At 41.1% G+C, this 24,809-nt stretch overlaps 1 protein-coding gene across 1 annotated transcript; it reads left to right on the forward strand.

Moving 5' to 3' along the window:
• Window positions 1–5,468: 5,468 nt before the first annotated feature.
• On the forward strand, window positions 5,469–24,809 carry DBX2 (developing brain homeobox 2). Its single transcript, XM_053943010.1, has 4 exons — window positions 5,469–6,109; window positions 16,753–16,848; window positions 20,882–21,069; window positions 23,476–24,809. Exons 1-4 carry the CDS (start codon window positions 5,566–5,568, stop codon window positions 23,794–23,796), a joined length of 1,149 nt encoding a protein of 382 aa, XP_053798985.1. The 5' UTR covers window positions 5,469–5,565; the 3' UTR covers window positions 23,797–24,809.

A 24,809-nucleotide genomic window follows, 5' to 3' on the forward strand; every position in this document is an offset into this window, starting at 1 on the left:
AGAGACTGACCCACACCTTGCTACAACCTCCTTTCAGGCAGTTGGAGAGAGTGATAAGGTCTCCTCTGAGTGTCCTTCTCTCCAGGACAAACAAGCCCAGCTCTCTCAGCCATTTCTCAGAAGAACTGAGTTTCAGCTTTTTCACCAGCTGTGTTGCCCTTCTCTAGATATATGCTCCAGCACCTTAATGTCCTTGCTGTAGTGAGGGGCCCAGAACCAGACACAGCACTCAAGGCGTGGCCTCATCAGTGCCAAGTACAGAGGGACAATCACTGCCCTGGCCCTGCTGGTCACACACTTGCTGATACTGGCCAGGATGCCACTGGCCTTGTTGGCCACCTGGGCACACTGCTGGCTCATGTTTATCAGGATGTTGAACAGTACCCCCAGGTTCTTTTCTGTCAGGCAGCTTCCTAGTTACTCTTCCTTCAAGCATGTAGTGCTGCATGTGCTTGTTGTAACCCAAAAGCAAGACCCAGCACTTTGTGCCTTGTTCGGCTTCATACAATTGACTTTCGACCATCAATGCAACCTATCCAGATCCCTTTGCAGAGCCTTTTTGCCCTCCACCAGACCAACACTTCCACCCAACTCAGTGTTGCCACATCTCGTCCCCACTTCGCAAGAGCAGATCTACTGCCAGCCCCGGCTAGCTCTCCACGGGGCGATACAGCAGTGAGAGGCACTTTCTGCTGAACCTAGCTGGGCTTTAGAGAGTGCCTTCGTGGGTCCAAGGACACTGCTGATCCCACCGGCAAGGAAGGAGGCGACACTCTTCTGGGGATGGGTCCAAGATTTATTGTGACACCGAAGAGAGCCCCACAGTCCAAAAGCACTTGAAGAGGTCCCAGAAGAGAGTGAGCTCTGGGCCTCGAACAGGCCCTGATATAGGGTGGGTGGGAAACCCACTCAGCCAATGGGAGAAGACATGGGCGTGGCCCTCCGAGGGAAGGACAGCTGGGGTATCCACTGAGCAGGGAGGAGGGGAGGGACTCCAGGCCATTGTCCATCACCTAGCGACCCCGGCAGAAGCTTCCAGACAGAGGGGAAGGATGGACAAGTCACCTGGGAGGGGTCAGGGGCATGAGTCAGGGTTTTTGGGATTGATGGACACACAGGTGCTGATGGGAAAACCTGGGATGAACCAAAAGGGCACAAGGGGGGGTACAGAGGGATAAACCATTTTGAACATACATACAGTGGAACCTAAAAACACAACTCCACGCAGTGTCACCTGGAGTATCACTGAGAGTGCACTTGATTTCCTTGTACAGATCATTGATAAAGATATTAAACAGGACTGGCCCCAATACTGAGCCCTGGGAACACCCCCCCAGTGACTGACTTCCATCAAACATCTCTCTCTGGGCCCAACCATCCAGCCAACATTTTACTCTGCAAACAGTGTACCTGTCCAAGCCATGAACAGCTCAGCACCTTTGTGTGGATCCTATCCAGTCCCAGGAACTTATGTCTGTTTAAGTGGTGTAGCAGGTCACTGACTGTTTCCCCTTGGATTATGAGGGCTTCATTCTGCTCCCTACCCATCTCCCATCTCAGTGGGCTGGGTTCTCAGAGAACAACTGGTCTTACTACTAAAGACTGAGGCAAAGAAGGCATTGCTTAACTCAGCCTTTTCCTCATTCTCTGTTCCTGTGTTTCCCCTCCTATTCAACAAAGGATGGAGAGCCTCCAAGGCCCTTCCTTCATTTGTCACAAAGGTATTTATTGAAACAGTTTTATTGTCTTTTACAAAGTAACCAGGTTAAGTTCTAGCTGGGTTTTGGTCCTTTCAATTTCCTCTCTGCAAAACTACATGATGTCCTTGCAGTCCTGCTGAGCTGCCTGGCCATTCTTCCAAAGGTCATCAACTCTCCTTTTTTCCCTGAGTTCCAGATAAAGCTCTCCGTTCAGCCATCCCAGTCTTTCGGCACATGGGAACAGCTGGTTCCAGTGTCTTTAAAAGTCCCTTCTTGAGGAACATCCAGCTTTCCTGGAATACTTTGCCCTTCAGGACTGCCTCCCAAGGGACTCTACCAATGAGGCTCCTAAAATGGACAAAGCCTGCCAAGGCTTTGGGAGTTCAAGACAGCAATTCTGCTAAGGAGCCCCCTCCTTAGTTTTCCAAGAATAGCAAACTCTGTGATTTAATGGCTGTTGTGCCCAAGACTGCTGCTGACCATTACATCACCTAAAGTCCTCCTCTGTTCACAAACAGCAGGTCCAGCAGGGCAGCTTCCCCAGCTGGCACACTCACCAGCTGTGTGGGGAAGTTATCTTCCACACAACCCAGGAACCTCCTTGACTGTTTCCTCTATGCTGTTTTGCATTTCAAGCAGACATCTGATAAGCTGAAGTGTATCATGAGGACAAAGGCTAGAGATGGGGATTTACTGGAGTGCAGGCCTAAATGTTAGCTGTTCAAACCTTTAAAAAAAAAACAAAAAACCAAACCAAAACAAAACAACAACAACAACAACAACAACAACAAAACCTTACTTGCAGAAAAATCATATGGATATAAATCTGGCAAAAACTGTAGATGCTGCTAATATGCATGCTTGCCATTTAGCATCAGGAGGGTTTGTAAGAAAAGTTTAAGTAATGGCAGGATTCAGCTTCATGTGAATTGCTCCAGAGGAGTTGCAAGGGAGAAAGTCCCTGGCTCAAGGATGGAAATGCCACCTAAGAAAGGGCAGAGCTGATGTAGGAGAAGGATCATTAGGGAGACTTTGATGTAGCTTCACAGATCTTGTGTTTGGTATGTTACATAAATTGTCTGCCCTGTCAGTAAGACTGTCCTCTGGACTCCGAGTAGGGAAGGCTTAAATGAGTACTGAGAATTTAATGTATGTTTCATGTACCCCATTTTTCAAGTTTTGCAACCTGAGAAGTGTATTTTCATGTTTTCCAAACACCTGATACAAGCCAAGATACCCAGTGAAGGCAAACTTTCTTCTCCTTTAGTGTGATTAAGGTAAATTAGCAAATTGACAAAATCCAAATGCAGAGCAAGTACCTTCCAAGTTTGCATAATCAAATCAAAAGAAGTAAGAGCTACTTATCATGTGAATGTCATCTCTACTTTCTGAATGTATCTGAGTAATACACATCCAAAAACTTTTCACATCCAAAAACTTAGTCCATGGCTAAGGATTCATTTGTCATGCAATTCCAGTCTGCATTCACCAGAAAGGATCTGGATTTTAGGGATGCCACTTGTTTTACTCTCAAATCATTCCATACTCCAGATCTGAAGAAGGAATTTATATTTTCTTATATTTCTTATATTTGCTGTGCTCTCCAGCTTTTGACAGGTAACAATTCTTGGGCCTGACTGTACTGCCCAGAGGATAGATGGAATTTGGTAGCTACTGCTCAGCAGAGCTGCAGATGTGTGTCCCAGAGACCAAGTGCTCAGAGGCTGCCTTGGTTTAATGAATACATTTTGCTATTCTGCTCTACCACCCTTGCTTAACATCACACAACCAGTTTGACGTCTCCATTGGGAATCTCTTGAAAAATAGTATTTCCAGTCTTATTTAAAACTTGAGTCTTGTGATTTGGTGGGTTTTTAGTATAGCCATGACAACAGAGTCAGATCATGGGTGAGAGGCCACTGATAGATGAAAATCAGAGAGAAAAAGGACTGCTTAAACACACATTGTAAGGCATGGGTCACCCTGGAACTAGAGATGCAATCTGACATGAATTGTTAACTCATCATGTGGGTCAATCACTCTCTTCCATGTAGTCAAATGCTACATGTGTTGATGAACCTCGTGGGTCCCTTCCAACTCAGAAGTGTGTTGTGTTATATTTCTGTGTGTTGTGCTTATACTTCACAGAAACATGAAACTTACTAATCATACTTTACCAAAATACACAGTTGAGATTAACACATTAGCATCCACTCTGGCACCAAAACTAGCCTCAGAGGAAACCAAAACCCAAGTCTGTCTTTGAAGACAGACAACCATCATTTCCCTGGTGAATACCTTTCATTCATGCAGCACAGCTGGATGGACTAACTGCATATCCCAAGTGTTGAATTATGGTTTTCAGTATGTCGGGCCCTTGGGAATTCTCTGAGAATTTGATCAGTGAAATGAAAGACAAAATAAATCCTTGAGTGTGAATAAATTTATGAGGGGTAATTGGAAAGGCAGCTACTTGCAATGCTCAGAAGGCCAGTGCCCTCCTGACTTTTTTCTTTCCCTTAGAAACATAATTTCTGCACCTTATACTACAACAATGCACATTAGCTTCAGATATAGTCTGGGATTCAACAGCCTGGATTCTGTCCATTCTACAGCAAGAAGCAAGAGTCTCAATATGCTCACGAGTAAAATACTTGCATTAATATCTTTTGATGGAGGCCTTTAGATTTGCAAATACAAGTGTTCAAACTGAGAAAATTGTTTAGGCTGAGAACACTTATGAGAATGTATCAGGGCAAAACTATCAGACTCATCTTGGACTTCTTTCTGCTCACAGCCACTGCTGTAAGACAAAAGGTCAAACTACATGGGCCTCTGGCATGAAGCAGCCTTATCAACTCTTAGGCTCCCATTCACCATATCTTAGTATCAATGGAGTTAAGTGCCAAAACTCTAGCAGGGCCAACCTACCCAAAGATGTAAAGGAAAGATTTGGACATATGAGCATCTAATTTATATTCCCCAAGGTATTACTTAGTACCACAACAGTTAGGATATTGTTCCCATTTCTCATCCAAGGGCGCAGATGATTCCACTAATCCAGCTGGTTTTAGCTTTGAACCACCCTGATGTCCAAGGGTTATGCCTCTGCTGCTATACAAAAATAAGGGATGCACCTCCTCCAGTGGATTTTGCAGGGAATATTCTCAAGATTTGACCGGTGAAGAGCTGCTTTGAAATAAAAGGATTTCTCTGCAAAACAGGGAGGTGCTTTCAGGACTTTGGAACAGCATCCAATTTTAACTTTCTGCATGCATGTCTGAACTGCAAAATGAGACATCTTTGCCATATTACGTGATTTGTAAGCAAATGAAGAATACATGCAAGGAAGTAGAAATGCACTAAGCTATTCTGGACAAAGAATGTTTATGCCCACACAAAGCTTCGTCCAACATCTTGAGAAAAACATGATTAACAGTACTGTGCTGATCTTAATCAGATTTATTAAGACAAATGTTGAAAATCCAGCGTGCATGCTATGTATGGGCAACTAAAGAAAGAAAGAAAAAAAAAAAAAAAAAGGCCAGATAAAAATGCCCAGAGGGAGTGAGCTAATGACTATCTTCCCATTACCTCATGGGATCATTAGGTCGACATGATCTCTCCGCGGCCAGTACCGGAGCCACTTCCCCGCCGGGACGGAGGCCAGCGGCCTTTCCCTTCCCCTCCCGTCCCCTCGCACAGGTGCACCCCGCAGCGGGAGACGCGACCCGCCGCCATGTCGGGGCGGGCACGGCGGGACAGCCACCTCAGCTCCCCGCCCTGCCCCCGCCCCGGGGGGCTGCTGGGCAAGACGGCATTGTTGGCCGCGTCCATCACTCCTCGTCCCCGGCTGACATAATGAATGCGCTTGGACACACCTTCCAGCCCGGCGGAGAGGCGCGGCGTCTCCACGGACGGCCTCACCGAGCCCTCCGCTCCGCTCCCCACAGCCCTCGGGGAGGCGCCCCGCCGGCCCGCCCGGCCCCATAGCCCGGCGCCCCGTCCCAGCCCAGTGAGGGGCCGCGGCGGCCGGGCCGGGCTGGGCAGGGCGAGGAGGGTAGAAACTCTCGCTATGCTGCCCAGCGCCTTTTACTGGGACCTGGTGGGCTCCTCGGCTTTCCTCAACCTGCCGGCGGCGCCAGGTTTCGGCAACCTGGGCAAAAGTTTCCTCATCGAGAACTTGCTGCGCGCCGGGGCGCCGAGCCCTGCCCAGCTCCGTCCCCTCCCCGCCAACCCCGTGCCCCTCAAGCTGTGCCCCGCGGCGGAACAAATCAACCCCTCAGGGGGTCCCTTCCCGGCAAGATGGGCTTTCCAAGTGCTCAACCCCTCTGCGGCGGACGGCGGCCGCCCGCCAGCGCGGGCCGCGGCGGCGGAGAGAGGCGGCATCTTCCCGCCGGCAGCCACAGGTGAGCGCCGGCCCCTCCTGCGTCTTGCCGCCGGGGAGATGGGACCGAGGGGCTTTCCGAGGGCTCGGCCCCGCGCTCCGCACGGCGGAGACGGCGGCAGGAGAGGCGCGGACGCTCCGAGGAGCCCGCAGGCGGCGGCGGGACGCCGAGCCCCGCTGGGTACCGTGCCGCCGGGGCGCGGTGGGGGCTGCGCCCAGGGCTCCGGCCGAGGGTCTCGCCCTACCGCTGTCAACGGGACGCCGAGGAGCGGGTGGTGCGGGACGCCGGGCGGCGGCTTCCGAGTGCGGCCGGCCGGCGCACCTGTGGGTGCAGAGAGCGCGGCAGAGCCCTGTGATGGCCGCGTCGGGTGATGTTAAATCGCAGTTCTTTCAGATCTTGACGTCCCGCAGCCTCAAGGGCTGTTAGAAGCTTCGCCGCCAACTTGCGCTCCGGGAAAGTCTGAAATTCCAAGTTTTGGGAGGAAGGCGAGCGGTCCCATCCTCCTAAGTAGCGATAGCTCGGGAGGCAGCAGCCCCTTTCTCTACACGCCCTGCCGTGCGGGACAGCAAGGCGTGGAGGATCCAGCTCCTCCTGTCAAAAGGAGAATTAAGCCATATAGAACAGACAATTTTCTGGAAGTTTTGACAAAACCAGGGACGGGGGAAAAATAAAAAAACGTTTTAAAGAGCTGTAAAGGTGCGTTATCAGCCGTTCGTCCCGGTGTCACACTGAGAGCCAGCGCCCTGCCGGGCGATGGGGACCAGCTCGCGGCCGCCGGGGGCCCGCAGGAATCCGGGCCATGGAATTGGAAACAAACAGGTTTTCAAAACCTATTCAGTTTCTTGTATGTGCCGATTTTCGTATAAATAGATTTTGTCTGGGCATGAGCAACATATTGTAAGAAATGTGTACTTCTGTTAGTTATGGAACTGATTGTAGTCAATTAATTAAATTTGGTATTAGACTCACTATCTATATCATATTTTACTTTTCTATTAGAATGCATAAATTATTTCAGTATTATGCGGTATTTTAAGAATTTTTATTTATGGTCATGCAGTTTTAATTGCATTTAAAATGAAAATCAGACAAGCAGAACTGTATTTATTGAATTAAGTCTTTGAGATGTGAAACCAAAAGACTTGTTTTGAAAACAGAAGTAATTGTTTTCAAACATAATTTTATTTCAGTTAGATCCTGCAAATTGTTCTTCAAAATCCAAAGCAGTATTTGATCCTTTAGCATTATGTACTTTAAAGGTAGGCAGGACAGAGTCAAAGTGTACAATAACGTTTCTGAACGTTCCTGACCTCTCAGGTAAGTGTTACCTTAAGCATTATCAGTTACTTAAAGGTGTTTGTTTTAACTATAGGCTCGGCCAGGGAACAGGACAAGTATCATCTTCCTGCAATTCGATGAATATTATCCTTGCCAGCCCCTTGCCCTTATCCTGAAAAAAAGTTCTAGAGAAAATGCTATACTTATTTGTAGAGAGATAGCAGATGCCCCAGCACGCTTGTTTGCTAGAAGTAAAGGTATTTTGTTGGGTTTTATTTGTTGTTGTTAGTTTGTTTGTCTGGGTTTTTGTTTGTTTTTTTTTTAAAGAGCTATAGGTAAATTGCTGCAGAAGTTCCCGAATGTCAAGTTTTGTAAATGCTTGTTTCCAGGATTATTTCTTGTTTTGATCGACCCATAGTAGTAGTTGTGATTTTAGTGTAGTAAGTCTGCCTAGTGATTTGGAGTCCAGTCCTATTCTTCTTCTGATTCCACAGCTCCCACAGATCTTGGCAAATGCACCAGGCTCTTAGATTTGAGCAGGGAGAAGTACTAGTGTTTCCTCAGTCATTGTGTACCCAGAAGAAAATTCTCCTGTGACTGTACACTTGCAACAATGACTTTTATATTCTAACAGGGACCTGTTGATTCTGATCTCACTTGTATGTCTTAAAGTGGTGAGGACACTTGGTTGCCTCAACATTCACAAATTTGAATTAGATTGGAACTGTCTTGCTGAGCCAGTTTGTGGTTTCTAAGGAGTCTCTTGTCTCTAGTGTAGGCGTATACTGAGGAAACTGTTCAGACCAGACACTGCATTTGTGAGTAGAGCTGGGGTGGTCAGGCTGTGTGTAATGTTTCTTGTTTATACAGTGATAGGGCAAAGGAGCATTTTGACAGAACAAAAATTTTAGCCTTTATTAAAGATATTTTAACTAAGGAATTTGTGTTAGGTAGGGTTTTTTAATTTACTGATTTTTTTTTTTTTAAGGATAAACTCATATTTGGAACCCCCAAATCACGTGGCATTTTGGAAAATCTTTCTCGAAGTTTTAAGAATATTGAAAATGATAAAGCAAGTTATTTTCAAAAAATCTTTCTGAACTAGCAAGTGCTTTATAGATCATGCAGGGATTAAAAGTCCCCTAATAAATTAGCTCGGCATAAGCCAAGTTTTCTTTTATTTTTTAATTAAAAAAAAAAAAAAAAAGGAAATTGAAAAAGTACCAGACTTTTTGGAAACAGTGTAACAGTGTATGACTCATGTAGTCCCAAATTCTGGTGAGGTCACCAAAAGTTCTCAAAAAGAACAAAGTGTAAAATCACACCAAGGACTTAACTGAATAAGCTGAACCTTTTTGTAAGTATCCAAAGGAAAAATGTGAAGAAAGCACTCCATTTTAGGGTACCTTTTAACACTCCATAAAAGTGCTAAAGAATGTAAATCCTGTATTCTTTCTGTAAATTGGAAAACACTTTATCCATGGTGGCAAAGGAGACCAGGTGGGATGGCATTCTTGATCTGGGCTATCTGATCATGGTGATTTTTCCTTTTGTAACTCCTCAGCAACTGAGTTGTATCAGCAAGTTTCCTTCCCGTAATTTACAGGTTTCAAAGTATTAGTTGGACTATTTCAAGTGCTCATCTGCATGTGTATTTTATGTATATCTCCTGCAAAATTATTGTGAATAAAAAACAGAACAAGTACTCAGGAAGTGTCATACCCTAAATGTCACATCATCTAATGAGCATGGTAGAAATAAGTATATTTGTTGTCTGTAAAAGTTTAAATAATCACTTTCCATCATTCTATACATTTTTAAAAATTAAATGTAATCATTGCAGGTGTTTGAAATTAGTTTGGTTTCATTTAGGAAGAACATGAACAAAGAGCATGGTACGTAAAACTTAGGAAGGAAAAGCAGAAGGAGCATTACTGCTATACGATAAACTCATGAGCCTTCTGCAGTGGTATGCCAATTTGCACTGGCTTGGAATTCCCCCAGGCTTTCTTGCACTTCACCTGAAGCCCCTATGCTCTTTGCTGTCCTCCATTTCTTCTTGCTAATCTGGGTTTTAGTCCCTTGACTCCAAGCCTATTGCTCTCTTCTGGATAAATTAGAAGACTTGACAGTTTTCTTCAGTGTTTTCTGACACATAAAAATTGGCCAGACGATGCTGAGATGCTGTATCTTGTAGTACAGGTGCTGTAAAGAGGTCCACTCCAAATATTTCCTCATGACTTAGTTTCCAGAAGTATTGGCTGGCACTAGAGCTGAGTGACCTCCTTGGGAAATGTGAAATTACTGTGCTACCTGAAATAATTTTTCTAAATATCTCTGCTCTTCTTAAGTAATTTGTCCTGGTGGAGGTTGACAGTAAGTGCTTTACAGCATGAATATGGTCATGTGGAAAGAATCTGACTTTCTGCTTTAATTTTGGCATTTTTGTAGATGAACAGAGAAAGGAGATTGAAAACTGCAACAAAACAAACAGTGAGATAATTCCATTGTAAGACCTGCTGAGAAATTTGTCTTAGGGGACTTTTGCCTAAAGCATCAGAATACAATAGAGCAGAATGAAGGACAGCACATGTAACACAAAAGAAATCAGAAGAGCTATATAGTACTTTATACATATCCAGATACATTTGTGCTATAGATGTGTCTTTTCTTTTTGTAACGTTTGGGTATTTTACATTTTGATGCAGTTATCGTCACATTGTGCCAGTGAGATAGGAGAGATTTCTATTGTGTAGAGGAGAAGCTGGAGCAAAAAGAAATAAGGTGACTTACCTAAGATAATACAGAAAACTGGTAGTATTGCAAGGAAATTAAACCAAATCTTCTGCAGGCTAAGTCTCTGGAAAATTATGTCAATTTTTTCCTTCTCAGGTGATGACACCAATTCTATCCTTAATACTTACTTGAGTCAAACATATCTTATTTCCCATACTTAATAAAGTGTCTTGTGTTTCTTTATGACAACCAGGAGATAATTAAATTACTGAAATTTAAGTGATATTTTTTCTTTCATTTGGACCTCTTAGTGAATTAATGCTTGTTACTGATTTCAAGCCAACTGGCAGCCAAGCTATGTCCTCAAGCGACATATAACACTAGCTTTCAGTAAAATAAAAGACAGGAAAGAGCCCAATGTTTTGTCTTGACTCATCTAACTCAGGCAACAAGGTGACTGACAAGTTTTAGGATTTTCTTGTTTTGTTGGTGTTTTCTGGAGATAGAAAGTTTCTTTAAGGTGGGGAGATGTATTTGGCATCTTTTCTTATTCCCTGATTACTAGGAGCACCGAGACACTGTAATTGTTTTGAAAGTTTGTCTTTGGAAGCAAAGAAGTTTTTGTAAGTATTAGGAATCACAGACTAGCACGTTTCCTGTTTCCAGTTAACTTTGTGAGCCATTTAATAGAATTGGTCTGGAATGCCCAGCATATTTTAAGAGTGGCTGCAAAATGGCTTTTAGAGGACAAACTGTTGTCCTCATTGTGAGGTTGCCAGAGCTAGACTAGTGCCAGCTACTCTCCGACCCCGCCACTAGTCTGGCAGTCTGTGCTCAGTGAGGAGTATGAGACTGGCTGGACACTGCTCCTTCCTTTGGCTACTCTCGTGGTGCCATCTCTTAGAAGGAAGAGGATCCCGAGTTTGGTCCTTGGCAAGATTTAGATCCTACCAGAAGATCTCAGAGCTTCGCTAGGAAAGACAAGTGGTGGAGTTTGTAGAAAAGAAATTGACTGATTTGAAACCATGGTATCAGTCATGCATGCCTGCAGTTAGTGAATGAACTTCTGTAAAATGTATTTTGTACGGCAGAAAGAACTGGTCTTCTGAAATCCTATAGTATATTCCTCATGATTTTAGAAAACACATGGCTGTGGTAAGGATTAATCTCATCGGGCAAACTCAAGTGCAGATTTCAGGTTTTATTGTACTATGTATTTTTTTTTCTGTTAAAAAATCCTCCTAAATTTTGGAAGGCAAATTCTCTGCTTCCATTACCCTCTGAAGGTGATTTGCATTCTTTTATAGAGCAGCTCTGCAAAATAACTGATGTTTTACATGGTACTTTTGTGGTCAGTCATGACCCCACAGCAGAAAGGGAAGATTTTTTTTTTTTTTTAATGAAAACAACTGCAGGTATATAAAGCAGTTGGAGGCTGTTTCAAATGTCAGTTATGTAGACCCTGGTATTTATAAAATTATACATCCAAATATTTTCAGTTTCCTGGACTCTGTTTCTTTGAGGTGAGTTGTCACTCTGGAGAAGTGGCTTTTGCTTTGTGCTGAAAAGCTTATGAAAATTTTTCATGAGAGGCTGCTTTTGTCTGCAGTTGTAGCACATAATTCTCTTGAGGTATTCTGAATGTGTGTTGAGAATGTTCCTCCTTGTGACTATGTGAATATCTCAAGTTTCAACTTGAAAAAGTATTTCCTTGTACAAATGTAAAAATACTAAACCCCTTAAAAAAAAAAAAAAAAGAAAAAAGAACTGACCATGTGTTATTTTTTTATACTCACACTGTTTATATTATCTTGAGACTTTTGTCTGTTTGGAGCTGGCAATGCTGCAACAAGTAAAGACTGTTCCAGGTAAAAAATTATGGCTAATCAGTGCATAATATAGGAATACATGATGCATTTTGGCTTATTGTAAGATTTTGAATTAGTGCTGCAACAATGAAAAAACAGTGAAATGCCAGCTTGCAGCAGCTGACCTTAATTTTGCCATGCTTGAGGAAATAATTTCTAAACAAGTTGTAATATGTTGAAAAAACAAACAAAATAACTAATTACTTTCTTGCTGATTTTTTACATTTTTTAGAGACATTATGGCTGTACAGATGATAGTATTCTTTTGATGGGATAAGAGGGATAAGAAGAATGACGGATAAGAATGTCATGGTAATTCAGCTGTTCAATAAAAAGTAGGTGTCTTGTCAAAGCTGTAGCCAATACAGAGAGATGCATCCAGAGGATGAGACACCTTCTGTGTCTGTTTTAAGGTGATGAATTATTATGTAGAGCTACTTATCTCTTCTCATTGACTATACAGGAGGCCCAGACAAGGAACTTGGGCAAGGCAGTGAACTTTTAGACAGAGAACTAACAGTGATGCCTGTTTTGACAAGAACTGGTAATCATAAAGTGCTGAGGCACACTAGTACATGGGCATCCTGAGGAAAGACAAAGCCAGAAAAAAAGCTGGTAAATCCACAGGTAGATTCCCATCTTCTCAATAGCAAGGCTTTGTAAGAGGCATGGAGAGGGTAGAAGCTACTTTTACTCCTGACACCAGGGTACCCATGGAGTCTTTGGCAAACATTGTGGAGTTTGGGTGTTGCTTTGGGTTGTAGAGGTGAGATCTGACCATGTATTGTCACCAGCCTCAGGCTGGTGTATTTCCTCAGGTGGTGAAAATCATGTACAACAAATTACAACATAATAATTAGGCATGTGAATGATGCCTCTGAAAACTGACAGTGATTAATGTGGTTTCAGATAATCTGCAGTGTGATGCTCTTGGCCATTACATTGCTGTAGATGTAAGTGATTATGCTGTTAGCACATTTCAAGCCCATTTTGGGGGCTGCTCTGCCAATTTTTGAAAGCTTCACCACGACTCAACATAAAAATGCAATCCCACTTCTTGCATCCATGTTATGTGTAGAAATTAAAAATATATATATTTAGAACTTTAAAACCCTTTCTTATGAATGTTTGGCAATTGTTAAAAACTGATCTGTGGATGCTACTCTGCTTTGCCCTTTTGGCTTGACTTCCTTTGAGCATTCATGTGGTTGTGTTTAACAGGAATAAATAGGAAGCAAATGGTAATTTTGGGAGTGCAGGAAAGCCTGTTCTGAAGGGTCCTGCACCACAGGCTCTTTCAGGAAGTTTTTCCAGTTCCATGTGATGGCAGTTGCTTTTGGGTGGGATGTGGCAGTGGCTGCTGCTTTGTTCTTGCAGTTGGAGGCTCCTCTTTAGCTGGTTGAAATGCTTTGGGGGAGCACAACTGCTGCTGGAACATTGCACTCTAAGGACAGTAACTGCTAGGGGAAGAGCCATGACTCATCATGAGGTCCAGGACTTGTGGTTCGGGAGCAGAAACACAGCTCAGCTGGATCACTAAGCTGGCAGAGCTACTGCAGGACTGTTTTCAGGGAAGCTCTTCATGACATGAAACTTCCCTGCAACTTTGCAAAAGCCTTCTTTAGACATTGCCAAGAATGGATGTAGGTAGGAAATTGCAGGTGTGCCCATGTTATGGGCACAAACCGTCCAAGATTCTCAGATAAAATGTGATAATTTTACGGATAATATATTTAAGTTTCCTGCAAGGGCTGGAACCTAGGCATCACGGTGGAAAGCAGTTCATGTGGACTTGGAGACTTGAAGTGTTCATGCAGCTTGTGGTCTTTCTGGTCCTGTTGTTAGTTTTGTTAGCTGGCTCTAGGCAGTTTTCTGAATAATTTTTTTGGAGGTGTTCCAGCTCTCTTCACATGTTGATACCACATTTTTTATCAGTTATCTTTAAAACCCCTCAGTAGACTAGCAGCATGTCCAGTGAAGGAGCCTGTATAGATAATACCAGAAATTTACCATCAGTTTCACTTTCCCTCAACAGCCATTTTTCTTTCACCCCTTCCCACTTTCCTGATAGCCTACACTATTTACTGAGTTATTTCACAGTGGTAGAAGTAGAAAGAGTAAACAGTGTCCTTAATAATAAGCCATTTTCAAAGTTGCGTAACTGAGCTGGACTGTATTTAGGAACCTTACTCTCAAGATGATGGCTAGTTGGAAGGAAAACTTCCGATCTCATTGTCAGTATGACTTTTTATAATGGAAGGGCTTTTCAATTTAGAATATTTTCAGAGCAGGCAGTGTATTTTAAAATATCAGTATCTGAACTGCTTTCTGAGTTTTAGCACTAGATAAGCTTGAGGTCCATTTACATGTTTAGTATTATTTTATTGTCTGTAAAACGATTTCTATTCACAAAGGTAAATGTAGTGAATATTATTACTAAAATTTTGCATACAGCACCAGTGTCAAAAGTATTTGTTTTGTGAAAAAAAAAACCAACAAAACTAGGTATTTAATACTTCTGTATATACGATCCAATACATTTTCTTTTAAGGCATATAATACAGTTTTTGGAGTGCCAAAAGACACTTATATCATACTTTGATGCTTTTCATGCATGTGTGAAACTAAACCTGTAAAGACTGAATTTTGTGAAAAACTTAGTTCCACACAGTCTCAGTTTTATGAAATGAAGATATAAAGCAGAAAAAGGCTTAAGTGTCCTGAATACAAATTATTAGGATTTTGCCCTTGCTTTAGGTTCCTCTACATCTTTGGGAGCAACAGCTGCCTTTTGGTTACTGTGTACCTCATTCTGGCCAAAAAATGGCATAATTAATATTCTGACATCTCAGCAATTTTCAGCCTTTTGTGAACAGCAAAGTGTGTTTGCTTTAGGTCTCTTGATCAACAGATATTGGTAGAGTTACTGTGATATATGTGAAAAGAAAATAATAGGTAGTCCATCCTCTATATTGTTTTCAAAACTGTATTATGTCATTTCTACAGGTATAATTCCAGTATAATTCTGGACAATTTTAATTCTGTTAATGGAGTTTCATACAGGTAGTGGAAGCCATTTAATGTGATGAACTGTGTTGTTTTATCAAAGATAAAAATATACTTGGATACGTTATGTTGAAGTATTAATATTTTTCTGTATGTAGAACTCCCAAGACAGAGTTGAATATCCCTGTATTATGTCACATGTTTTTTTACTTATATAACTCTGCAAAACTGCTGCACATTGGTTTGAGTGCAACAGCTTCAGTAGATGTAGGGATGTAGTTTCACGTACCTAATGTAGATTTCACCTGTGCATCAGTATAGCTGCAGCACATTAAAAAAGATTATGAACTGGGCATACATGTTGGCTATAGACATAGAGTGCCATCATGGCATTGTTTATTCCCCAGGATCTAGACTAAATCTTGAGAAGTGAGCTCAGGAACCTCTTTGTTCAGTTACATGAGGATATCACCTGCATCTTACTTCTTAAGCAAATATTTTACAGCAATAATATTTTTGCTCTGGGATAACAGCAAATTTAAGGGTCACAAAACTTATTTTGAGGTCCTAATACATTCTCAGAAACTTAATTTTGAATTATCTTTATTTTTAATTGCAGTTGAAAAACTTTTCAAAATTAGAAGCGTGGCTTAGATACATTTATCTATTTAACTTTCTTTCTGATTGTTGATTTCTTTTTTTTTTTTTTAACTGAAGTGTGCAGTTACTTTTTTTTTTATTTAATGGGATTTTTTTCTGGAGATTTGGACAACTACAGTACAGCCTCTAGAGCCACTTTTTTTCTGCCTAAACCAAAACAAGAAAGACATAGATGTTTTGATGCTGATCACATTTTAAAAGTGTACAGTTCTAGCAATGATGTATCTTTTTCAAAACAAAAAAACATTCCAGGTTTCATAGTTGAGTAGTACAAGAAGAAATTGATAGGTAATTAAGTTTCATGGAAAAGCCCATGAGCCTTATGGAAAAAAATTAAGGGATAATGAAGATAATGAAGACCTTTCCATGATTTGAAAGCTCTTTTTAGATGTGAGAGACTTTGATTTAAAAAATTCCGTAAAAAATTTACCAAATATTACCTAATTCTGTGAGTTGACTTTGCAGATTTTTTTTTTGTTGTATCTAGCAGAGCCTTCAGCAAGTGGTTTGTTTAAATTTAGAGCACTTGTCCAGCAAGACTAAGTTGACAGTCAGAATAACAGAATCAGGCCCTGTAGTATGTGCCTATAGAGCTCAGCTGTTTCATCTCATGGCATTTTGTAAATTTTATTCAAAAAGGTTTCTTGTTGAGGATGTTATTGGTTTGAGTGCTTGAGCATTGGAGTACCAGCTGATTTTTTTTTTTTTTTGTAAGATGGCATGCTTACTAGAGTTATTTTAAATAACTTTCAGATTCATTATTGTCATTGTTTCAACAACATATTATTGAAACAATGTGTTCAATGCCAATATTTAGGAAAACCCCCATAATTACAGCAATTATAGGAAGGAAATTTCTAGTCTGCAGAGCTTCATTCTTATAAATATAGGGAGAGTTTTGCATATTATAGCTAAGCTACACATGTAAAATAACCTTGCTAAATTAAAGAGCAATTACTTGGTTTATCATTGTTTGCCTTAAAAATATCACCATGTTGAAAAAAGGAAAAAGAGCTTGTGGGGCAGGACTTTACACACTGACTTTTTGGAGGACTGTTGTTATGAATATCACCTAAGCTCAATGGATAATCAATTAGATCTATGCTTTCTTTGCAGCTCTTTCCAAACACTTTTTCCTCCGAGCCCCGCCATTCTACTCAGCATGCTGCGGTGGGTCCTGTCAGCACCCTGCATCCCCCACTGCTTTTCCAAGTAAGTTTTTATGCTTCATCAGTAATGCTTGAGTTATTCTGTAAACCAAAGCAGCAGGATTTAATGTGTTCTGGAAAACTAATTGGTGATGCAATGGCAGCAGCTAATTCCTTAGTAAAATCACTGCAATCCTATTCAGAGGGCTTCCAAAGATTTATCAAACTTAAGTACACTGAGCAATTGTGAGAGGTTTCTAATGGCATTGAGACACCCAGACAGAGCTAACCTAGGAAAGTGCCTTGTTTTCAGTTTGCTAGAAACAATTCTTTAAAATCAGTAACTCTCTTAAAAATCAGTGTCAATAAATACTTGCAAATAAGAAAAGAGCTGGAGGATCATAAAATGTGTGCTGCATTTTAATGTTTGTTAGGGATAAATTATGATTCAGGAAGCTTTAGCATTATTTAAATACAACAATCATTCTTTTTGTAGCAGTCAAATGTGTGCACATGTTTAATTTTCTTTCTCTTTTGTAATCATAATGTAAAAAATTTAAGAAGTATGTTGAAGAGAATTTTGACCAGTGTACACTATCCATTCAGGATTAAGAGTCCATTTAATCCAAAACTAAATTTAACCTTGATTGGGAAGATTGCATGCAATAGTTTAAGAATGGACAGTTATGATTTTGTGCTTATGGCTCAGGAATGCAAACAGAAGCAGCACTCTTCCTCTTTCTTCAAAACAGAAAAAAAAAGCACAAATTGCTTGTCAAATCCAAATGAAAATTGGAGCTTATACATGCTCTGGCATATACTTTTTTATCACAATTGCATTCAAACTATTCCTGACTAAAGTGCACGCTTTTTATGAATGTTTCAGAAGGACAGTTGCTAAGTTGAATGATTCTTGACAAGTGAGGCAGCAAATGCTGGCAGTTTAATGAGCTGCAAGTTTCTGAGCACCTCTTTAGGGGGCTGACACTTTCCCACAGAGCGTTTTACATGGCCTCGGCTCTCCCACAATGGCTGACAGCACCATGACCAATCACCACTTTCACTTTACTCATCCACACGCGACCTCACCACAATTTTTCACTGTGCAGATGAACTTTAGGAACCATTTCACATTGAAAAGGCCTGGGCAAGGGTCAGTTGCCCTTTTGTATAGCCATAAAGCAATACTCTATATGCCAGTCTTTTCTCCTGTCTCACATTCCAAGAGATTTTCTGGACACCATTTAAAGCACTTGACTGAAAAATAAAGCAGTGAATGAAACTGACTTTTATAGACTCATTCTAGCTCATCTTCCCATATAACCCTGTCTACCTGAAAAGGGATTTAGTGGATGAGCTGAGTGTATACAGGGACTTGCTGAATACATAGGCCCATTATCAACTGTGGGGATTGTTTATTAACCAGGACTGATACACTACTATTTTGGAAGTGACCTATTAATTGTCCATTTAACTAGAATGTATTGAATTCTAATGAAAAAATGGAAACCATGACTAAAGCTTTTACTTGCTCCTTCAAGGTGGTCTCTGCCATGAAGGCAAATGAAGATTGTTCCACAGATTAAGAGGACATTTATCACTATATATTAGGATACAAAGGAAAGACTTAACAAAAATCAAATCAGTAACATAGGAAATAGTTGGTCATATTTGTGTCAGCAGAACACTAAACCTGCTGCATATTCAGAGTGATGAGCTGCAAACTGACATATTTAATTTTGCTGGAATTGTTGAAATGTATATTTATACTGCCTATCCCGCTGCACTGAAAAATCCTATAATCCACAAACTGAAATTTCATTTTTGTGTAACAGTTGGAATGCTTTTTAGAATATGGCTTATTTTTAAAGAAATTCTCTAGGCTACTCAGTTGGTGGTAGATTTCAGATTTTTTGCTCCATAGGCTGTTTGTTAATGCTTCTGAGCATTCTGCTCATCATTAAATTTTGTTCAGTTAATCTTTTAAAATCCATCATATATAGTGCCTTAGAGTGTAAAGATGCCTCACTATTAAATTCATCTAATATAGGTGTAGAGCTGGACCCTACATACTACCTGTACAGGAATTAATTTCTGCCTTGAGTCTCCAGCAGGAGGTTGTTTCCTTGCTGACTGACTGTTAACAACCAACCAGGCAAGACAAATTTTAAGGGGTCACATAATTTGGCTTCCTCTGTCCTTGGCTGACAACTCCATTGTGGAACTGTGGCTGGGAGGTGAGGACCAGCCCTGTTACGCCTCTTCCCTTGCTGGTGTCTCTCATCCCACAGTAGGGATGAGAGATGGTACCAGTTCTGCTGCTGCCAGACGATACCATCCAGTAAACCTGAGAATGGCTGACAATTCAGCAGAAACTTCTCAGAGGCTGCCTGGAAAAAGGTACCTAAATTCACTAAGTTTGAGGGGTAGTGTTATTTTAGGGAATAGTCATTGTACACTTGCTCAGCTTTTGATGCTCTGCTCTTCTGGTCAGAGCTGGAAGCAGGATGCAGGGGTAGTGTATGTAATATCAAATCAGTAACACATGGCTACAAAAGTATTTAGTCAACTTTGCAAGGTATGCAGATACAGACTTCATTATATTACAATATCTTCAGTATATGAGGATGTTTAAAGATACAAATACCCATGTGTATATATGTATAATATACAGAAATTGAAATGTAGTGTAGCCCCAAGGACATTTTGTAGAAGCTGCATCTGGATTTCATTAGTATTTTCAAGAGCACTATATCAATTGAAAAAATGTATTTAATTTCCCCCCCACCCCATTGCAGCTGATCAGAATAGATAGACTTCTACACAAAAAAAATGTTTAGTATTTTAGAAAATCTGCTTTTCAGGGGGAATTTGCTTTTGGCTTTGATATGAAGATGATCGGATCCTTTGTAGGAATTGAGCAGCAGCACACCTTGCAGCTGGTGTAACTATAAGCTGGAAGGGCAATCTAGGCCCATGGACTTGAGAAGGTGGACAGCAGGAGGGCAGCTTGCATCTGAATTGCCACTCCTACATCAAGATGGTAGGTGTCAGTGGCTGTACAGCCATGGCACAGGTTTCTGAGCCAAAGTGCACCTGTTTCCTGGCCTGCTTGCATCTCCCTAATTATCACATGCCATGCGTGATGACGGGCCCTATTCAACTGATCCCTGCTCCTGCTTCCTGAGTATTTGAGGAAGCTGGGTGCACTGGAAGCATATGAAGCCTCACCAAGGACTGCTTCTCATACACCGTATCTTTCTAGGGGACAGGGAGCATGGGAAAACACTATGGCTTTAGGTTTTATTGGGTATGAGGAACACAAGAGATGTATCTTGGGGTTTCTGTGCTCTTTGTGTGTACACTTCTACTTCTTCACTGCAGCTCTGTCCCTCAGCTTTGAGGCTGTAGGCTGTTTTCCAGGGTAGGGCTCCCTCTAGGTGTGCATTGAGGGGATGTGATTGTATTCACTGAAAACTGCCCTCCCAGGATGTGTTATGAGATGTCAAAGCAGGCTGAAAGGAGTAAGTCCAAGTACTCTCCAAATCCTCTAATATAGAAATTGCTGTAGTTTCCAGAATAACTAAGTGAATGATCAGGGATTTTCTGAGAAATAGATCACTCTGAAACCCTTTCATTATTAAAAAAAAAAAAAATAGAGGAAAGCCTGTTTAGTTTCTTTGAATCACTATTACAGACCACTTTTCTTTCATTTTACATTCCACACAAGGAGTAAATAAACTCATAGGAAAACTTGTTGCAGTTTATTCAGTGATGATGACAGGCAAAGAAAAGTGAAGTTCCTCCCTGACTGTATTTGAATTTTGCAGTAGCATGGGCTCTGTCCTAATATTCCTCTATGAACTCATCTGATTTTCTTTGTACCATGTCAGGGGGAGACTCTTGACTACTGACAACACCTCTAGTTGCAAGCAAGGATTTAGTCCTTAATGAACATGATTGAAGCATTACAACACACTTATAACACCAACAAATCAAAAGTGGGACAAGAGTCTGCAAACGTTATAATGAACAGCACTTAATATTTCTCTGATACGTGATAGATGTAATGGGAAATTCTCATCTATTTCTACTAGGAGAGGAAAATGTGCTGCCTCTTCTGACCCAGGAGTCTAACTCCAAATCCCGGAGAGGCATATTAAGAAGAGCTGTCTTTTCTGAAGACCAGAGGAAAGCTTTGGAGAAAATGTTCCAGAAGCAGAAGTATATTAGTAAAACAGACAGGAAGAAACTGGCCCTTAACCTGGGTCTAAAGGAGTCTCAGGTAAAGAATGTCCTTTTGGAGAAAAATCTTTAAAATGGCTTTGAAGGAGGAAAATTGAACAGTGCAGGGGCAGCCTGGAGCTCTTTTACCTGCTCTTTTATCTGCAAAGACCTCAATAAATCAATGGCAGTTTAAACCAGGGAATACTTGAACAGTTTCCTGGTTTATTTCCTGTATGTATGCATTCAAAAATTGATGTCTCCATTTTCACACAAAGAACCATGACCTCTGTGTTTCATTCACAACTCTCTTTTTTTGCTGTCCAACAGAGCCCCCTTGGAAGCTTTGGGGGAGGAAACTGCTCCATCCCATTGCTCTAAAGGCAGTAGATAAAACATGAGAGCATAGATCATTCCTTTATTCCACTGAGCACCCTTTGCACTCACAGATTAATAACTAGGGACAACGCAGTCACAGCACTTCCTCTGGAACTGTTCTGCCCAAAGAGACAGGCAACCATTCCTATGGAAAGACACTTGACTGCACAAAGAAAGAGATTTTCAGACCTGAGAGATACAATAAGAAGAAAAGCTTTGCAGGGTGACCTTCTAAAACACTCCCATTTTACTTGCCAATTCACATTTCATGGGATTTTTTGCATGAATCTGAGTTGGTCTACTGCAGGATTTTAGAGTTTAGCTGAGGGTCTAATGCCTCCAGTGAGCTGTTCTGACTGAACAGCTACATTAATAGTGGTTCTGAGCAGCAGTAGCCCAATCTGGAATCTTCGGGGCCTCACCTATCTGCAGATAAAAACAAAGGAAAAATGCCTGGCTTGAAGAGCACAAAATCTGAAAGAAACTGGGAGGAAAAAAAAAGTTTGTGAGGGCATGTAACAACAGAAAATGAGCTTGGTAGTTGCTGACAGGTAGGATTCTGAAGGTGCTGGAGTAGATGCAACCCTCTAGATCGCAGATGAAATACTGAGAGGTGACAGTAAAATTCTGTTTCTTTGTGTGCAGTAGGAGTGAAAGTGCTTAACATACGTGTGCAGAAGCTGTCTGGGGGACAGAAGAGTATGGGAGTGGTGCTGAGAGCTCTTGTCATCTCTGTCTTGGAGATTTTCAGAACTTGAAAGGCTCTCAACAATTTGATCTAACTTTGCAGTTGGCTTCAGTTTGCACAGGAGGTTAGATCTGGTGGTCTGTGGTGGTTCCTTGCAACCCGATGACTCTGACACTGTTGCAAACACTGCAACAATAAACACAAAAACAAGCAGAGTGTGGTGTTTCTCAGTGTGATGTACAGAACTGTAATCTCTGCAGGAAAACTATTTCAATGGAAATGTGCACTCACCAGTGTGCTGCCTAAAAAAATTCCCAAAATGTAATCAAATTCCTAGTATTGAAGTTATTTCCTCGAGATTATTTTCTGTTATTCAAGAGACCTTGGGTGTGTAAAATATAATGTAATGATACATAGATAACCAGTACCACTACAAGAATACAATTTTTTGATTGTGACAGACCAGATGATATTCATCTCTTTTTTTTATTCCCCTCATGAAAGGAAGAGAAGTTGCTGTGAAGGTTACTCCAATTTTCTGACCAGTTATGCTGGAGGAACAGTACATGTAATCTAAGGCAATGATTCTCAAACCTTTGAAACCACACCCCCTTTGTCTTCATATCAAGTATCTGAATATTAGATCTAAATGCAAATGTTTAAGGGAAAAGAGTGCACAATCTGAATAATTTGATTGATCACCCTCACCTTTCTTCTCTTCCTGTAAAACCAGTTCCTGGTTGTATATTCCCCCAAGCTTTCCCCAGCATTTCATAAATGCCTTTGAATCCTTGTGTTTAAGAGTTGCAACTCAAAGTTTTTGAAAAGTTGATTTTATCTCAAAATCACATGTGTTCTAGGCAACTTCTGGAAAACTAGTCAGGTAGACAAAATGTCTTTAAATTCTCAATCCCGTCTCCTATGTCACAACATGTTTTTCAAAGCTGTATGGCCAACCTGATTTTAGCTACGTTTGTGAAAGGGACAGTCATGATTCTTACAGCCTCTGTTTAATGGAGGCCCTCACACCACCAGTAATATCACTTAGTTTTCTGAATGATGGTACTAATTTTCTCTGGGAATTATCTTCTGTCTAGAAGGATGTTGCTTGTAGGAAACTCTTCTATCCCTAGCTATTGGGCTGTCCATTTTCCAGCCTAAGCTAAGTAATCATCTGTTATAGGTGGTGAAATTCAAGGAGATTATTTGTTCTAGGTGTAGTAAATAGTGATGGGAAAATCCTCCGATAGTGTCAGTTAGCTGGCTTCACTGGTTCTCTACTGTAACAACAAATAAGGAAGGAATGTGAAACTAAGAGGATGGAAAGGAAAAAAACCACTTGTTAGGGGAAAGTTGTTTAAAGCAAAGAATGATAATAAACTCTTGTTAACTTGCAAACAGGTGAAAATCTGGTTTCAGAATCGAAGGATGAAATGGCGAAACTCCAAAGAAAAAGAAGTGCTTTCTAACAGGTGCCTCCAAGAAGAAGGTCTTCAGGAGAACTACCTCTCACGATCCACCATGAATTTTACCTCCCCATGCCCATCTGTGTGGGAAATGTCTGAAGAGCGGGCAAGTCCAAGGTGGAGGGAGAATTCTCCAGGAAATTCTGAAAGACTGACAACTACACAACCACCTCCAAGAGCAAATTCATTGCAGAGCCCACTCTATTTGTATCCTGACCAAGACACTGCAAACAAGGCATCAAGTGTAAGGGAGTAGGGGCAGTTTGTAAATGGAGTGGGAGAGTGCAGGCTTCAAATGAGCAGTCTTTTAAGATTAACAGTATTTGAACATTGTAAAGCTAACTAGTTTATGCTTCAAAAATGTGCTAACGCCATTAAAATTGCAAACAACTAATGACTAAAGAAGTATTCTTCAATATTCAGTCTTTTCTTGTGTCTTTTCCAGTCTTGTACTGACCTTAAAAGTAAAATAGGAACTGATGGTAAGTAAAATGAAGTGAAGAACATGAAGCTGAATTTGTGCTCTGATTTATACATCTGCACTGTATGTGATGCTCGTTATAAACGGACTAATAGAGAATCACTTTTATCTCTCATTGTAGTCAGACCAATTAATTTCTTCTGTGCATGAGATAAAAAGAACTCTGTTTATCTCAAGACAGTAAGTGGTTTTGGGTTCTTTTAGAAATTCATTAAATAACACAATAGATTCATATGGACAAATACAAGCATTTTGGTGTGTTTTCTCCATCTGTCCTCGCCTATGTCAGTATTTAATTAGCTTTAAATAGTATGGTCACAGGTCAAGTGATAACCTCGGTAAAGTATGCAATATTAAAAGGCAACCAACCTAGTCTATAAAATGTTCCATGATTAAGTAACTCTGATGAGAGTGTGTACTGGAAGGTGCAGTTCACTGGCTTCTGTCTTTCGGTCCATGCATGAATCTACTAGCATTCTTAACTTTGAATTGCAGTGTCTTTTTTTTGGCTGTTGGTAGAATCTTTTGTCTTTCAAAACTGTAATGACAGTGTGCAGAGTTGTAGCCAAAAATGCACTAAACAACAGACCCATAACTGGGAAAATTGCTACTACAGCCAGTTCAGAAAATGACTTATGGAATGATGTACCATAGTAGCATTATTCATGGCTTGCTGCTGTTTAAACTGGTGCCAGTAAGGACACATTAGCATATAACTGTATCAAAGACAGGACAGTATTCTGTGTAATATGAGAAGCCTTGAATATTATTAAAGCTACTTAAAATTA

This window comes from Vidua chalybeata, chromosome 5, assembly GCF_026979565.1.
Source record: "Vidua chalybeata isolate OUT-0048 chromosome 5, bVidCha1 merged haplotype, whole genome shotgun sequence".
Classification (NCBI taxonomy): Eukaryota; Metazoa; Chordata; class Aves; order Passeriformes; family Viduidae; genus Vidua; species Vidua chalybeata.

What these genes read in the sequence shown, in the direction of transcription:
- DBX2 (XM_053943010.1), top strand. Translation starts at nt 5,566, where the DNA reads ATGCGCTTGGACACACCTTCCAGCCCGGCGGAGAGGCGCGGCGTCTCC. An exon ending in CTTCCCGCCGGCAGCCACAG is followed by an intron (nt 6,110 to 16,752) that starts GTGAGCGCCGGC and finishes CTTTCTTTGCAG; the next exon opens with CTCTTTCCAAACACTTTTTC. An exon ending in TGGGTCTAAAGGAGTCTCAG is followed by an intron (nt 21,070 to 23,475) that starts GTAAAGAATGTC and finishes ACTTGCAAACAG; the next exon opens with GTGAAAATCTGGTTTCAGAA.